The 18685-nt window shown below is 43.1% G+C and overlaps 1 protein-coding gene across 2 annotated transcripts; it reads left to right on the top strand.

The window, feature by feature from the left end:
- Positions 1-3734: 3734 nt before the first annotated feature.
- On the top strand, positions 3735-16978 carry LOC126544778 (uncharacterized). Of its 2 annotated transcripts, none has more exons than XM_050192251.3 (5): positions 3735-3892; positions 7352-7543; positions 10251-10431; positions 11390-11531; positions 16816-16978. In XM_050192251.3, exons 2-5 carry the CDS (start codon positions 7453-7455, stop codon positions 16906-16908), a joined length of 507 nt encoding a protein of 168 aa, XP_050048208.1. In that variant the 5' UTR covers positions 3735-3892; positions 7352-7452; the 3' UTR covers positions 16909-16978. The 2 variants fall into 2 exon arrangements, with proteins under 2 accessions (XP_050048208.1, XP_054917087.1); XM_055061112.2 differs by having other exon boundaries at positions 3735-3897.
- Positions 16979-18685: the final 1707 nt, after the last annotated feature.

Genomic DNA, 18685 nt, shown 5'->3' with positions numbered 1-18685 from the left:
AATCATGCCATCATTGCACTGACGAAGCATTCACACAACAGGCCATGCGGCTACATGAAGCAGGTTATCCCAATCATGTTCTGGCATCAGTTGCAGAGGGAATACTTCGGCAAGTGCAGCAATCAGGGAGTTCTGAACGTGCGGAAGGAAATAGTAGCGGTGAGGAAAAAAAACACCAACAGTGATACTTTATATCCACCGGTTGTCTCACAACCTTAAGAAAATTGCCCGCCGAGGTAACACTGATATGGTTTTTTCTGCACCTAACAAACTAATCATCTTGTGCAGGAAAACAAGACCAGAAAAGAAAGAACGTGCTCCTAGCTGTCAAGTTAAAGACAGGAAGAAGCTTAGAGATTGTAAGACATCAATTATATATCGTGTACCCTTATCGAGTGGGAAGTATGGCGTCGGAGAGTCGGGCAGATGCATTAATGATAGACTGCGTGAACACAAAAATAAAGTGTACAACGTTGCATCAGATGGGTTTCTCTCCCTTCATTGTAAGCAACATAAGTGCTCCCCTCTCTACGAATCAACAACCATTACTGGTAGAAATAAGTGCGAACTCCCTAGACTTATAATAGAAGCGGAGCAGATTGATGCCCTAGGGAATTTATGTGTCAGCAAACCATCATTGACTCTCTCTGAAAAAGAGCTCAAATGTTTTGCGCATGGCTTAACATATCTCTTACAAAAATGTTTCGCTCTGATTGTTTATCTGTTCACCTGGCGGTGACTCATGTTGGCTGAGTTTATAAGTACGACCTGGTTTTCGATAACAAACATTGTTGGAAGTTAGCGCTGTGTGTGTCCCTGTGTGTCTTATTTTGTCCCGTCTTTTAATCGCGCTACCGTACACCCCTTCATTGGCGGCGCTTCGAGCCAATCAGAGAGCCCCGTGACAGCCGCGTGGGCCAATCGCAGCTTACAAGAAGGAGAATTCGACAATATGACAGAGTTTTACAGCGCCCAAAACGGGTGATTTAAAAAAAAATGGAGTCTGTGACCTGTTTCTGGCTCGGCAGTCGCTTTCGGTGCATGCAGTCAGCCAAAGCATGACCTTTGAGATCAGCTAGTGTTAGGGAGCGGCTATTTAAAGTTGGAAGCAGTGTTTCTCAACCGCTGCTTTTCTGGATTAATAAGGTCGCTCCCATAATGATGTCTCCGTTCACGTAATGTCCGTGGTGAACGTAATTTGAGTCTGTTGAGGTCTGAAACTCTGAGTAGGAACATATGGGATGAACTTTTTTTATTACGCATACTTACATGGCTTTGTTGATGACAACGGTTAGTATATTTGAGCACAGCCTTATCAGCAGAATTCACACCACTGGGGCTGCTTCTAGGTCTTCTGGTAAGCAAGGTTATTCACTAGCCTATTTTTGTTTGCTTATTTCTTTCAGGGAAACAGCATCTACATCAAAGTTGAAGGACAGAACAACGGGAAAACACTGGGGGGCATGGAGTTTGATGTCAAAGTCGAGAAATAGGAGAACGACTTATAACATACATGAGACTAAGATGTGAACGCCGTGGAAGAAATGTCAATGAAGCTACGTTTGACAAACTTAGCTACAAAAGAACGTCCATGGTTGTTTTTCGTGGCAACGAAGGTGGGAAGAAAAAGCTGTTGTAAGGAAAAATAGTTTTACCGCTGAACGTGACGCTCGTTATTGATCTCTGACAATTAAATAATGATTTATTTATTGCACAACTAGATTAACAACCTTAAGAGATCTTAAACGTTGTGAGTCTGTTATGCTGGGAACAGGACGGCCAAAATAAAATAAAGAATAAAATAAAGAGCAGCGAACAATGTGAAAACACACTTGCAAGAGCGACCATGATTGTGTGAACGAATAAAAGACAGACAATTGTTGCAGAAAGCCAGCATCTTGCGGCAACCAGTGAAAATCAGTGTATTTATATATTCCAAATATTTTCCCAGTTGCTATTTCAGGAATAGGGTAAGTGGGGCTAGAGAACAATATTATGGCAATGCAAAAACTTTGACTATAGAAACGTACACAAAGCTTATCAATAATGTAGGCATAAATCCGCCTATGCTAGGTAAAGGTGTAGGTGACAAAAGGAAACTTGCCGAAGCGCTACATGAAGATTCATAAAAGAAAGAGGGAAAAGTTTGAAACTAACCTTGAAACAGCGATGACAACAGCGGTGATTAAAATGAAGAGTGTAAAATGCATATAAATCTAAACCAACCAAGCAACAAACAAAGAAACAAACAAAAATGGCAAGGGAGAGTAAATAGAATTAATGTCATAGCGCGACTCAAGTGGTGATATCTTTTCGGAAATTGTTAGTATCAGAATCCGGCTAATGAAACCGGCGAGGTCATTTCACAGGCAGGTGGCACTTGGGAAAGCAGCTGAAACTGAACGTGTTGCCGCTTCCGTTTGTGCGAAGATGAGGTAAATATGTGATTTGCGTCATAGTGAACGACGGACACAGACACGTAAAGGTGAAAGCCAGACACGGTAAATGCATTGCTGAAAGGGGCACTCACGTGCGATATAAAGTCGATGGCTTCAGCATCGTAGCTTTATTTCTGTTAAGTTCTGTATTGGTAATCGTACTTTTGAAAAGCGAAACGATGGACCTATGCTGTACGGATTCTAGGAGGTTAGATTTCTTCAAATAGAGCCACCACAGTGAAGCAGCAAATTCAAGCTGCTCAGGGAAAAGTGTTTCGAAGACTAATTTACGAACGCCAGATCAACGGTTGCGTAGCTTTCGGCGTAGGTGTCCTTCAAAACCTGGAAGTACTTGCAGGGAAATTTCCTAGTACTTGTTGCTTCGACATGCTAGAATGTTTTAGATATATTGCTAATGTTACTGAAGCTTCCGTGCAAGGTTTGTGTTGAGTTTCTGTCCCGTGTTTAAAATTTCACAAAATTTTTGCCTGCACTTATTGTGAACACATCTTTTATATAGCATCTAAGTACTTTATGTATAGCAAGGGCATGCTTACACGCTTTTGCAGTCTTAGTAATTTATTTGCCAATGTTTTGTTCTGTAGAGTATCTTTGAACACTCAGAGATACATGACAGTTGTTCTCGACTTCATTGCTATAATAGTAAGGAAAAGAAATGGAGTGGCGTATCTTGCAGATAATTGTATTGGCCCCTTCTAGTTGAAACCGATTAATAATATAACAGGCGATGACTTTATGCGCCACAGAGATCTGCTGCTATTTTGCATTCCCTACTGCGATCAAGTTCATGTAGCAAGGACTGCTTTGCCGTGTTGCCGTTTAATCACTGCGGTTAAGCAACGTTTGCCCCAAAGCGAGCAGTTCTAGAGTCGATTATTTTTCTTCTATATCTATTCTCTATTGTTAACCTCTATAACAATTCTATAACCATTCTCTGATGTCACTGATGTAAGTCCCGTAGCACATACCACGTCATCCTATATTGTGTAGCAAAGGCTGTCATGCTGCAAAATCTGTAAAGGCTGCCGTTTGTGCTTGCGTTCATTGGAAAGAAGGACATAGAGCAGCTCGCGTGAAGCCTTTTGTGAGAATGCACCCTCGTCGAAGCCAGGAAAGAGCCATCTTTCGACGAGCACGATGGCTTTTTATTAGTGTATTTATGGATTTGCACTACTCTTGTGCAAAGCTCTGTCTGCGAGAAAAAAAAAAGAACAATACGCAAAGAGCGCTGTGAACAATTGGACGCAGTCTATTGTCCTATCGCGCAGCATCGGTTACACTGTGGAACGGCTGGAGACCAATACTGAATATGAAGCTTGCTACACCGAGGAAGCACTTTATGCTGAGCACGGTGATATTTCCCAACAACGGTGCTGTTTTCCGTCTAATCGTACTTTTTTGGTCTGTTGTGATTTTCTCGCCGCAGGTCACAGGTAAGGTACGGATGGTTACAATCCTTTGGCGCTTTGCCTTGAGTTAAACATTGCAGGCCTAGCTTGCTACCGGCTTTTGAGCAAGCAGAACTATACTGATTAGGATGGAGTTTGCTGTCAACAGCAGCTTGCACCTTGCGTAGATCCGTTGCTTTAGTGAACATCTTCTGGAAGCGGCGTTGACTCCATGTCCGCCTGACATGGATAGGCACTGTAATGTCATTCTGCTTTGCAGGGCTTGCGAGAATATATATCAACACAGGATGCCCACTGTGAGTTTCCCAACGGAAGAGCGCCCTCAGAAGAACTTTGAGCTCGCATAAATGTGACAGAGAGGCAATAGTGCAGCATGGTAGAATGTTCAGTATTTGTATTTTGCAAATCCAATGACAAAACTTAGAGTATGTGCAGATGTCCCAACTAAAATTAACATGAACCAATATCACAAGAAGCTGCGCCGTTCCTTGAGAACTTATAGTGCAAAAGTATCATTTTGGGATCGAAAAAAGAATACGTGGATTCCACGCACTGTGGGAATCGATGTAATCGAAGCTTTCTTTCTGTACTGTTCGCGTTGATTGACGATAATTAGAGGTGATGTTGACGGCGCAGGTCTAATTCCTTCCACTGTTAGTCCAACACGAGAGTGGCGAGTTTATGTTACACGTTACCTTACGTGTTCCACTGCTGATTGTCTGCGTAGTACACAGAACACAGAGGCAGAGGTGTTTCCTTCATTTCAGCCGCATTTCGCCCTCGTGGAAATGCGGCTGTCGCGGTTCGGGATTGAACACGCGACCTCGAGCAATGCCATAGCCACAAAGCTACAGCTGCGGGCACAGAAGTGTTAATTGGACGTGCAACCGCTTCCGTAGTGTCGTGTAGGCCATACGGTGCGCTTAATTGCGGCTTTGCTCCTGCACGCCTTGCGTAAGTTATCCACTTGGCAAATTTACATGGTGGTTGTTTTTCAGAAATAGCAGAAACGTATCGCACCTTGAACTTAAGTTTATCTCATTTGCCCGCAACCAGCTGTCGTGACAATAACAGTAGCGTTTCTTTGCCTTCTCACGTCATCCCCCCCCCCCCCCCCCCCCCCATTGTATGGGAGCTGCGAGCGAATAGTGACAAGGCTGTTATTCACTTGATGCTCGACTGCATCGACTCTACCCATTCCCTACCTACTCTTCCCCCCCCCCCCACCCTTCTGTTATTGTATCGAGCTTCTCTCTGGACTTGCACGTTGGATGCAGGGCAAGCGCTGCAATGTTTGCCATGCTTTTGCGGGGGTCGCGGAAAAATGAAAGCTGTCAAGAGGCTAATGCGGCTACGCCCAGCGAGCTCCACAGGATATTGGCCGCATTCAACGTAGTGCAATGGTACAAACGAGTTTCTCGCGTCGACTTTACTTTCTGCCATTCTGCTGACATGTATAGACATGCTCTGAACCAAGACGCGACGCGGTTGCCAGATAGCAGCAGCAGTGGGAAAGTCGAAAGAAGAAGCAGAGACAGCCTCGCTGTAAGAACCATTGTTTCATGGGCTGGGCTTACAATACACGGACACAACTTGAACGAAAAGTACAACACAAAGACCCTTTGTGCCGTTTGTTTTCGTTCCTCAAATATCCGTGCTTCGTACACTGATACGTTTTAAAATATTGAATCTTTACCAACTTGACTTACCTCTTTGACGCCTTGATGAATCATTGTGCCCTGAGAATGCACTGGCTCCGTACAGGGGTTAGATTAACACGTGACATTATATTTCGGTTCTGCGGGTTTCAGCTTCATCCGCGGGCTCCCATTAATAGACTTTGCTTTGGAGTGTCGGTTTTAACGGCGCCCAATGCTCGAGAGGTGTTTGAAAATCCAGCTCCTGAGAAGTGGGAGATAATAATTTTCGAGCCTGCTTTGCTTAAGTATAAGCCTGTATGCACTACATGTTGAACGCCGCATGCCCGCAACGGTCGTAAATCAGCAGTGAAGCTTTAATGCTGGGTGCTTACACCGTCGCTGGGGTAGCAGATCGCATGTTCTGTCGACGGTGGCTGTTTCGCTTGCATTGAATTAGCAGATGCGTCCTCCGCATGGTTTCTACCATTGAGTGTTCCAATTTCCCGCAGCTTTAACATGCCATAGCCTCTTATGTCCATGCTGTAGGTTGTTGCGAAGTTTATATTGTACTCTGTTCGGGCGAGTATTCAATACTGGACTGCTTGTTCCCGGCTGCTGCAGACAAATCTTCTCATCGTCATCCCGTGCGATAACAGTGGATCCGTTGCTACTAAAACCGCAATCTTCAGCCAGTTTTCGAAGCGCTGCTGCGTAGTCTATCATAGACGAAATTGGAATTCAATTCCAATTTAGCTTCAAGTTTAGCAGCTGTAATAGACTTTTCTTGACGTCAGTTTTGTTTGCAATAAGAAAACCGTGCACACAAGGTCGATGACCCGAGGTGCACGCGCTTTTAAACAGATTTGCTGTTGTCTTCGCAGCTTAGCCAGCCCGTCATATTTGATGAACCTTCCGGTGAGGCTGGTCGTGTGTTCTCCGCACCAGGCGAAAATTACTGGACGCATTTTTTGCGGTAGTTTGTTGGATTTGTAATAGAGTTTCCGTCATTCCACATACTCGTTCCTGGGTGCGTTCGTGTCCAGGCGATACTCCCCGATACCTGTGAAAGAAAGGAAGGAAAAAAGTGGAGAAGGAAGGCAGGGAGGTTAACCAGTTGAGCTTAACCGGTTTGCTACCCTACACATGGGAGCGGGATGGGGGGGATGAAAGATGGGGAGAAGAGATAGAGAGCACTTAACACGGCACACACATCGTTAGTTACAGTCTGTCACTCTTGCGCGGTACGTGACATAACTGTCACAGCAGCGCTGCATATGTGCAAGATGAACCTGCCCGTCTGATGCCTCGTCCCTACTGTATATACGCGATTCTCGCTAGTTCGGCATAGCTCACAAATGTGCATAGATTGAGGCTATAGAACGCGCAATATTAAGGAGTGTGCGTCACTGCTGGACTCTTAGTCGTAAATGGTACAGCACGGAAAATCCACTGACAACAAAAAACAGACCGCTGTCCGTCTAATTTTATCATGTATACGTACCGATTTGTTGAACTTTCCATATTTTCCATCTTCGTTCTTTCATAGTAACCACACCGGTCGGTTTCTTATGACAAGGAATGGGGGTGTCCCAGGCGCGAAGACAGAAGCGCATCGCATACGTCACCGGGAGCTCGTTTTCTGAAACGAATAAGTATGAAAACCGTCTGCTTTTGGGGCAGCCCATGCCGTGACCTGAAGTAGAACGGAATAAAAGCGGTTGGTGTGAATGACAGATAAACTGGCACATGGGGGTTTATCTCACACGTGACCCTAGACTATAGTGTCATGCACCATACGTAGAGAGAGCGGCTCGAGTGAAGTTGGCATCTTTCCTATCAACAGCTTCACCGCAGATGCTCGGTACGATAATCCGAAACTGAAGACTGTTCTGGAGATTCGCGAACATTGAAGGCCACAAGTGACCTGTCGAAAGGAGCGGGAACATGGCTGCGATGCAGAAGGTGACTCTGGTGTTTGGTTTGCTGCATCTGACGTCGGCGTACCTTCAACGCCCAAAGATAACTGCGTGTCCAGGTGCGTTTCTAAATTATAATTTACTTCTTATTCTATACACTTTATGGTTACTTTTGAGATATTTTTTGTTTGTGTGGAGCGTGCTTTTGGGCAAATACAGACACAACACACACACACACACACACACACACACACACACACACACACACACGCACGCACGCACACACACACACACACACACACACACACACACACACACACACACACACACACACACACACGCACACACACACACACACACACACACACACACACACACACGCACACACGCACGCACGCACGCGCACACACACACGCACGCACGCACGCGCACACACACACACACACGCACGCACGCACGCGCACGCGCGCACGCACGCACCAAAACAGACTCGTACGCTTCTTTAAGTCAAGGAGGAGGCTGAGCCTATCGCTAACATGTGTATCTGATCTACACTATGTGTAACTTTATGCAAGGCTGGAAGGAATATTAGGGCGAGAGATTAAGTGCTTTAATTATGTCATGTACAAATATAATGCAAAGTACAGTTTATTTCACCGGCAAAGTGGACGCTGTGATTGAGCACGGATTGCGCCAGCAAAATTGAATGCTTTTGCCATTCAAAGTTTCCTCTGAGTGCTGTCTGTGGTATATACAACATTTCGTTTGAGCAAGAAGTTACCTGGTGTGATAAAGTGCTTGCAATATACAGACTTAAGTTGATACCTTTGTGCTTTCAAGATTTCAATGCTTTGTATTCTTTGTCCAAAGAAACCTGCACGTGTGCAAGCATGCGATGCCTTGTGCAGACTAGACAAAACAAAGCCTAAAATTAAGAGAGACGTTAAGAGAAGATACTAATAAAAAAGAAAGAATGACAGGTATATTTCGACACGAGAGACATGTTGAAGAATACCTGAAAAAAAATAACATGTGCTCTTTATGACCGAGTAAGGAATTCAGGCTTAATTTTACTCGAGGATCATGGTTAAAAGCTCGGAATAGGGACTGCTGCGTCTATTCTCCCTTTTCATTAAGCGTTCGTAGTTAGGCCACCTTATACTCAGTTTCCCCTCGGGGGCCCTTAGGGGTTTTATAAGCAAATCCATCCAGCAAAAAAGTTATGAAGATCGAATGCGCATGTTGCAATCTGTGTGGAGCTAAGCGCTCGTGAAGCGGTTAATGGAAGGCTTTAAATTGGCCCCTTTCATTTCTGCGTCATTGGGGTAACGGCCACTGGCACGCGAATGTGCTCTGCGTAGCCATGCTATGCACTGTAACAAACCTTACATAAGCTTCTGTTTGTTCATTTATTTCTGATTTATGTTCAATGTGCCGGTGGAATCTTGACCAGTAGTACCCTGTTGTGGGCAAGTCACATTGTATGGAAATCATCATCGTTGTCATCATAACCAACACACGGGCACGCTTCTTGACGAACTATTCCTTGTGGGAATGTATCATAATATGAAAGTTAAAATCATTATCAGCACACGGCGATCATCTCAAAGCTATGTTGTTGACACAATATGCACCGAAAGTTTCCGTGCCAATCCTTCATTGTGGGTATATACATGAAAGTTATCATCATAATCAACGTGCGGACATGCTTCTTAGCCGTCCTCCCGTCGTGGGTATCCAAGATAAAATAACTTTACACATCGTCAGCGCACAGGTGTTTCTGAAGCACACAGCGTCGATAACAGGCGAGTATGTTATTCAGCGGTTTCATTATGTAAACACATTACGCATTACGTAAGAAAATTGGCTAAACATGCGGAGGATGAAATAGACGACCATTGAGGGGCGTACCTTTCAAATTTGCTCCATATATTTAATGAAAAAAAATGTTGGCCAAATACTTGTTTGCACAGCTTCGCACTTGCAAATAACTTCGCACAGCTGCGCCGCTTGTATTCGACCACATCGTCCCGGGACTGTGTGCACAGCAGGGCGCCCTACCAGCGGCACTAACGCGCAACTTTTCTTGTTTTTTTGTTGCATCGAAATACTGCCAGTAACATAGGGTAAGCACGCACGCACACAGGCGCACACGCAAATAAAATGCGCACACTATCCTAAAGAGTACAATGGAACATCAGAACCTTTCCTCGTAGTACCCTTTTGACGGTGCAAATGACTGTTGCGGCAAACATAAACATACAGCCGAGATAGTGAGTCTCTGCCACAAAGTGCCCCACTCATCGTTGAGACTCGCTGCTTAGGCAACAGTAAAGGTCTACAAGATTCACTCTACATTCCCTCCATATAATTTCTGTAAAGGTTTTGTGCTGCACTGGGACGCGGAGGGTGTTGGCATCTGTGCACATATTTTGGCGCTGCAACAGGCAATACTGTAGTCAGCAATAACGAATTTGTGTGCCTCGGAGAAAAAAAAAAGAAGAATTTGAAGGAATCAACGTCAACGGCAATGGTGACCGGTGTCAGCAGTGCAAGCCTCCCGTTGTCGCTATAAATGAGTTCCAGACACAAGAAATCAATGAAATGTACAGATTATTTTCGTCTGCCGCCGCGTCGCAGCTTGTGATTTTATTATGCGCCCTATAAGTTACGCTGACGCTCTCATCTCGGTAAATGATACCAATTTTAGACCCTGGTACGTTGCCTAACCTAGTATTTTTTCTCCAGTGTACTGTTAATAAACTGGCACCAACCGGTCCAAACTGCCTGATGAAATTTCCGGCCTTTTTCTGAACGCCATTGCAGGGAGGACAAGTGATGTCGTTACTTTGCGTGATGTCACGCTGTCGAACGTCAGGGTCGGCCGTACGATGATCTTGAGCTACAGCATGGAGGTCAAACAGAATCTTACGAGGCGTGCGAAGATGGCATTCACAATCACATCTGGATCAAAGAAACTGCCTTGTTTGAATTCGGTCGGCTCCTGGTGAGTATGCGGCTAAAACCGATGCGTCTACAGGTCTCTCGACACTGACACCAGAGCTCTTTAACATGCGATTCACTTTTTATATGGCTCTTTCATTTTGCGCGTTGGCTTTTTCAATAATTTGATGTTCATTTCTTTTACTCTCGTGATCTTTCGGCGTTACAGAGTGGGTTTGTCACGGTGGCCGCACTATATAATTGCACATAAATAGGACACAGAATGTTTTCTGGTGAGGATCTCAATGCGAGAGATGAAATAATAGGAGAAAATAATACAAATGTAACGCAACAAGAAGATCAAAGTTCTGCCATGTAAATAAAGAAATCCATATGCAGTTATACTCAAGGTTGCCTGAAATCATTAACGCCCAGGGTATATAATGTTTGAAATAACACCCATTCATAATGTTTGCGAAAGTATGTGGGAGATGGATTCAATTATTGCCGCTTTTCGGATGAAATGAATTTTTAAATTGAAGTGGGGATAAAAATTACGTGCATGGTCATGGTGAGGGGATACAAGTGAGGGGGGCTATAAAAGAGAGGGAATGAATTTGTCTTTGCAGCAGCATAATGCAATGAAACAAGGCTACATATTCAAGCAATTCATAAGCAACGGGACATTAAAGGAGAATTTTGTGTGCATTACGATTGCAGTGCTGTTGTAGTTACGACCAAGGAATCTAGCTGAGTGACTTTGCACATTTTCGAGCTGGCTGCGAGATGTATAAACTGTAATGACCATGGATGTATAAATGAGTTTTATAGCTCTTAGTACCTCGCGCCAAAAAAAAGTAGGTTCAATTGCAATAATGCTATCTTCGTCTGGCTTTTCGAGATGGCTTTCGCAGTGCAACAAGAATTGTTTACAACCCCAACCAAACGGTATTACGAGAATAATATTAAAAATTTAATACGGCGCAAACAGAAACATTTTCCTATATCTTTTGGCATCGCAGCACCTACAGGATGTGCGGGAGCACTAAGAAAGCCGACATGCAAATTGGCAAGCCCTGGAACAACAAGTGTCCCATTAACATAGGGAAGTACAGGAACAGCCTGAAAGTACCAATTGCATTCTTGGCGTGGTTGTACATTACGGTGAGATAAAAACTTCTAACTCTACTTGCCGTCCTGAGAAGAACTTGTAACCAAAACTGTATGCAAAAAAATCGTGCCTCATTATATTTATTGGCAATCCTTGACCGACTTTCTCGACCATTGTCGATTCAGCCAGAAAGTCACAAGATTTAGTTCGATCCGTGGTAGGTGTGGAGAAGTGAAAAAAAAAAAGACTTTTGCTGCGCTAGTAGCTCAGTGCGGCACGAATATTTTGGTCCTTGAATCGCTTAGCAGAGTGCAAAAATATCAAAACCGAATGCATATTCTGAATTTCACTCAAGGTAAGAGAAATTTGATTTAGCAAGTGACACTCATAAAACATATAAAAAGAAGCCAACAAACACTGACACCAAGGGCAACAGAAGGGAAATTACTTGGGCCTAATGAATGAAATAAACAAACCATAAATTAATTGAAATGAAAGTGGATATAAAAACAATTTGCCGCAGGTGGGGAACGATTCCATGCGAAGGTTGTGGGATCGTTCCCCACCTGCGCCAAGTAGCTTTTCATCCACTTTCGTTTCCATTGATTTCATGATTTACATTATAATTCACAATGTAATTATTAATTTTAACCATTAAGCACAAGTGATTTCCCCCATGTTGTCCTTAGTGTCAGAGTTTGTTGGCTTGTTATGATATGACTAATAAAAATCAGGCCCCTCGGTTAACACCCTTTCTTCTCGTTTACTCAAAAAAACATGGAGTTGGAATCTCTCTAAGCTATTTATGGAAAATGCACTTCAATGAAAAATGACGCTATATTAAGAAAGTATACGCATCCAAGCGCTTTTTTTCTTGACTGTGATGCAAACTAATCATTGAATGTAAGTGACTATTACGTGTACGGTCGAGAAATGCAGATTTTATAACTTTTCTGCGCTATCACTCCAGGGACATTTCTGTCCTTTACGGTAGCTGCAGTCATTCTTAATCCTTGAAAGTTATAGGGATAACTAATTCCTTCATTAGCCTGTTCAACTCAGAGGCAACAATATTCAGAAGTTGTTTATGGATTCTTACGAATCTGATGCAAAAGTAATTAGGAGCAAGACATAGTTAAATGAATTCTGTGGCAATGCTCAAAGGGGGGTGTAGATTCGTGAAAAAAGATAGTTGACATTCAATTGCATGTCGAACAAAAGTAAGAAGGAGATCCATACGGGTTGCTCAGAAAGAAAGTTTCACTGCTCAAGAAAAAAAAAATGTATTCTGCTAACGGCATTAGACACACAATCACCTCTTTCTTTAGCCGTGCTAAGTAAAAGCAAAGGTCACGTCGACTGCGCAGTGAAAAATACTCTGATATGTATGATAGGTGAATGTCATTATACAAGTACTCCTTACACCAGAGGCACTCTACCTACGTGAAGTTCATAAGAATCTAGCTCGCTCTCTGTAGGGAAATCGCGTATGGCTACGAAAAGATGGTGTATGCACATAGGCCCAAGTACCTTCGTTATAGAAAAAAAACATGTCTGTACAAGTGGCTGTCTAAAATTGTGTCGCGGTTGACCACGTTGTGAGCAGAATGTGAGAAAGTGCGCTACCGAAGCGTCTCGTCATCGCAGCAGGGATAGTTGGAGGTTGTCTTTCCCACGTGGTGCGAAAGTCAAAGCATATAGGTCATGCCCACTTATAAACAATGCAGAGGGACAGTCAAGTTCCATGCTTGCAGAAACCTCTATGGAAAGGCAGGTGTACGGAATACAGCAATGACGTCTTTGGTTTTCTCGTTGTACCACATATCTTCAGACAGTGGACTACGCAGCTCACATAAAACACTTTTGGCACGGATGAATTCTGGGCATTCAAGAACTAAACATCAGACACGAGTTGGTCGGTTACATCCTTCCTAGTTGCACTAATGTGACTAGGGAACCACTGAAATTGGACTCAATGGTCGGTCTAAATGATGGTAAATGTCGCGGCGACCGCCTACGACAGCGACCAGGAGTCGGCATAAGCACAATGCTGACCCAGTAACTGCAGTGCTGCTGTTGAGTCAGATTATGTTACCCTTGCAATTGTTATATTGTTTGTCGGCAGCGCAGTATCTTGCTGTCTGAGGACTCCAAAATATTTCTGTCGAGTTCTTTGCTGCGGGTATCACTGCACGGATGACACTTTTTATTTGGTGCAGCTATGGTCTCGCTCAAATGTTGAAAAGCGAAAAGTTTTTGACGTTGCTTTTACTTCAAACTGTGATCTTGTCAAGTTTGCTTGTTTACTAAACTCTCATGCCTCCACCTGCCATGCAATGCCCCTAAAGCTCTCGTTTGGCTTTGGCAGTCCCGTGTTTGTGCATTGACATAGCATATTACAAATATTTTGTTGTGATTATTGTGCGACATGCGATAACTTCTTTTATTTTGTGCCTGGACCTAAAAATGAGACGTGGAGCTATCCTCCCTTGTAGATTCGTGCGGTTATCTTACAATCTACTCATGTTCGGGAGAATCCTAAATTTAGCCTGTAATTTATGCATGCGTTGGTGGTTCCTTATCAATTCAAAGGATTGTCATAGCCATAAAAGCTACGAACAACGACCACAGCAGAGCAAGTCAGTGCAATCTTGGTGAAAATTGAAATTGCAGCAAAGGGCTCAGTTTTATATTCCTTGTATTTAGGGCACCCTAGTCGGGTGACGAGAATTTGTGTTCCCGGTGGCGAAGCTGCCTTACCGTATGTGCCCTAGAAAGTAAAATATATACGCAGCGGTATTCCGCATGTGACGTTTCAGTAGATTTTCTACACACCTCATTAAGCATGATATTCCGCTTCAAAAACTGGATCGCTAGGGCGTAAGATGCATTGCGCACAAATTAAGCCTTATTTGCTATACCGTACGCAATTTGTTGTCACTGAAGAAAAAAATTCCTCAATAAAATCCATAAACACAGGCGGCCCGCAGTGTAGCATCCTGGGATCATTTCTGTTCATACTTTATATGAATGAGATTGTCCGTATTGATGAAACGGTCCATTAATATAAGTTATGCTGATGCCACGAGTTTATTCTTTTCGAGCAAATAATGCGCCGATTTAGGTATTCGAGTGAATAACGCACTGCCTGGAATTAGTGCATGGGCTCAAACGAACTCCCTAAAACTAAACATTAATAAAACGAAGGCTGTTTTATTTCAGCCCCGCAACATACATATCCAGCTGCCCACCATTTGGTTAAATAACTCTGAAATTGAAGTGGTAAACAGCTTCAAATCACTGGGCGTGTATTTTTCACTTAACATGACATTGGATGGTCACGCACAATACTGTATTAATAACCTACCTAGGACAACCAACATTATGCGCCGCCGCTGCTACTATTTTCCTACCTATGATAACATACTCGTTTATAACTATGTTCTTCTTTATTAAATTACGCGTTTCTCGTATGGCCAAATATAACAGCTGCAAACGTTAGCAAACCTGCCGTCTTGCAAAGAGAGCTTTGCGCCTAGCTTGTAAAGTCCCATATTGATGCCACACGGCAGACTTATTTAAGAAGTACCACATAGTTCAGGTTCCATCAGTGTACGATTACAAGCTATGTCGTTTATAAAAGCTTGCTTTACGGGAAAATAATGATGCCATAACAAGTCTAGCAAGGCTAGAGAAAAACTTCCTATAATGTACGCCATCCTGAAGTGCGGTATGTCGCGAAATGTAGAACCGATTACGGAAAAGAAACGTTAAATTTTCGGCTGCCCACCGCTTCTAAACCACATAATAAAGGAAAATAACGTTGATATGTCCGGTGTATCACCAAAAGAACTGAGCTTAGTGTTTGTATAATGATGTGATACGGTGACTTCCCTTTTCTTTCTGGGTGCTTTATATTCCCCTTTTCGAGCGACGTTCTATAATTCGTGTATGTGTTTCCTCTTAGTAGGTTATACTCCCATATCCGCACGCTTTTATGCTGTCCCGTGTGCTAAGGGGTCAGAGCTCCTCAAGCTTTTCTGACAGCTTTTACCTGTCCTCCACGTAACCTTTTTTCTTATTCTGGAATAAACTTCAATTCAATTCCATTCAATTAGCACAAGAAAGCTAGGTCAGTTACCCCTAAAAGGCAGCACAAGCACTGAAAATAAATGTGGCATTTTCTTTTCACGCGGTGATGAAATCTCGGGCTTTTCCGCGTCTTGAGCCACCAGGTCTTGAGCTCGATGTTCGATAACTGACAGTGCGAATGAAAACGTCAGTCGCAAGAAAAATCCCATTCCTAAAGTTTAAGTGTCGATGAGGTGAAGTGCATCATTCAGAGCAGTGGGTTCTGCAGCCAGAGACGTTGCGACAAATCCTAAACCGTATGGTGACATTGCTCTTGTAACCACAAACACAGCGCCGCCGGGAACTTTTACCTGCTATCTACCTTCTGCTAGCCTGCAGTTAGAAAGTTGTGATCTAAAACCTCGGGAGCGGCACTTTTTGGCAGTCGCTCGTATCAAATTGTTCACTGCACGAATATCCGAGAAAGCGGTTGGCAGGTTGACTGCCACGGCTACTTGAATGCTAAAGTTGGGGCACTACGTGAGGCCCACGATTAAAAATATGTTTACATCCAGCGCCTTGGCTGGGAGTGGCACTGGCTGACATTTCCAGAGCTAATGTTGCTCACAGGCACAAATGCTCCAGAAAGCAAACGGGAGGATGACCGCCGTGGTAGCCAGATTAGTAAAGTCGCATAATGTGGAAAATCTGAATTCTGCTCCCAGCTGCGGCGAGTAATAGTCTAGTACACTTTCATTTCACTGTTTCCTAATAGTTCTAGATTTTTCTTAAACAGCGAAAATAATTTGACCTATCCTTTCTCGGGCTTCACAGTTTTTTTTTCGTATGGCCGCGAGAAACCAAAATGAGAGCCTCTGGGATCGCCTCATCCTTCTCGCTTACAAATAGATTTCTCTTTGTTTGATGAAGGCAACAGTGCCCAAAATGTCCAATTTTTATTTCACTCTACTATTACTTTGAACAAAAATGCTATCGCATCAAAGGACGTCTCGAGATCCTTTAATGTTAGAGTGCTGCTGATGGCTGCCGGGTAGAATTTGAGGCTTTTGATGCTTTACATGATGAGTTGCGAACACTGAACAGCTGTTCCCATCTTTGACCCGGGCATGTATCTTGAGCATTGCTGGAATTTTCCAAGAAAAAAAAACAATCATTGCTATAATACCTATCACACTGGCATCTTGATTGTTGCTTTCAATAAAAGCAATGGTTCTCTGATATTGTGTCTGCTTGCTTTATTTTCAGGACAACAGGATGCACTTCAAAATCGAAGAAAGAAGTTTTCCAAAGCGGCTAGGTTGTATAGAGTTTGACGTAAACGTCGAAAAAACGAAATGACACATGAAAAATAAAGCTAAATAATTAATAATGCAAGGAAAAGAAATACATACATATATTGGAAACATACCTTGTGCGAAGTCTTTGTTGTAGAGAATATGGTCATCGCATCTCTTCGTATGAAAGTGTAGGGAATAAAGAGAAGAATACAAGGGAAATTCAGTGTATAACTATAATAATTTAATGCATCTTAGTATTAAAGTATTTACTTACAATACATACATCACCCATGTGGGGCATTAGTCTACGGGGGACGATAGCATTCAAATGCAAAGAAATACAAATACATAAAAAGCGCAGATTGGTAACACGTCATACGGAATTGCCTACAGAAAACAACTCTGAATGTGGTTTAAAAATAATAAAAGGCAACGAAGAGTCAGAAAGAGATATATGTCAAGATGACCAGGAAAAAGAAAAGAAACATAGGCAATAAGTTCGAGCTGTGCCTAGGCTGACATGAAATAAAACTATGAAGCACAAGCGGAGGCAGTTTCATGAGGGTGCTTATTCTATCGTTATACTGTATGTGGGGAAAATGAATGTAGCAAACTCGCGCAACTTTAATGTATGATTAGTACAGGCAGATATGTACGCAGGCTCCAGCATGCAGTTTTCTTTTTGAAAGTCTATTAAACTATGAAATATTTCATAGAACAAAGGGAAACATAAATATTTGCGCATGTCTTCGAGAAGGGCACATCCTAATCTATTTCTTATTTTGAATGACGTTTTGAAATAGTCATAATTACCTGTGATGAAACGGACCACTCGCAACTGCACACGCCCTCGAGCATCGATGTTAACTCTAGTGAAAGAGTTCTAGGTGTTCCACATCTACTCTAAAAGTGGGCGTACAATCGACACATAGATGACTACGTACATTCGACATATACATTCTACATATAGAGAAGTATTGAAGGGCTATGTTACAACGAAGCATTTTTCTGGCTCTTTGTCTCCTTTTTACATGGAGGGCCCATACAGTTTCTTAAATTTCGGGTCTGACTGAGTGAACCAGGCTGATCCTGGAGACCATGTAACAAAAGCTGCTGGCTTGGTGAGCCAGTCCCGACACCATGTAGCTTACGATATTTGTCCTCGGAAGGGTTTCATGTGGTTTCTAAAGCAGGCCAGTTCTGTAATCACTTCAGTGTTACAGCACTCACAAGCCTAGTAGGCTTAACCGATAGGACTAACCCATAAGTGTCCCCAGCAGCATAAATCCGCAGGTCTACCGGTAAGGTCTACCGCCAACCGTTCTCTGATAGTTCCTGTCCAATTTTTTTGTTACTTCGACACTCCAGTCTACTTCTTCTCAAACCTCTGAGTTGTTATATAGCAAAATGTTCTTAACAAGATAAACGTCACGAAATTTTCACCCACTAGGTGTCAGCTTGGCTGACAGAAAGGCGGTCTAAATTTAGATGGCTACTCACCCTTCACTAGGGTGCAGCAGCGGGTATTAAATACACAGTAACACAACACAGACAAGCGTATCACTTCCCCATTTCTACTAGAAGTTATATGTACTACATCACCGAGAGCTTTCGATCCAGCATTGATGGTTTACCGTGCTCAAATAGTCAGTGTGTCCGCGAAAGTTCACTAACAGAACCAATAGAGCTAGTGCAAGAAAATTTGCAGATAATATTGCGCACATTAAAACCGAAGTCTGTACATAGTTAAACTTGTCTACAATAACTGTGAGTACTGCTAAAATTCTGATATTTCTGTGATTGCGCTTAGAAGAAATATGAGGTTTTTCAGCAGTGAC

Source organism: Dermacentor andersoni, chromosome 10 (assembly GCF_023375885.2).
Source record: "Dermacentor andersoni chromosome 10, qqDerAnde1_hic_scaffold, whole genome shotgun sequence".
Classification (NCBI taxonomy): Eukaryota; Metazoa; Arthropoda; class Arachnida; order Ixodida; family Ixodidae; genus Dermacentor; species Dermacentor andersoni.
Note: the sequence above shows the minus strand (reverse complement) of the source record. Positions and strands in the feature narration are given on the sequence as shown.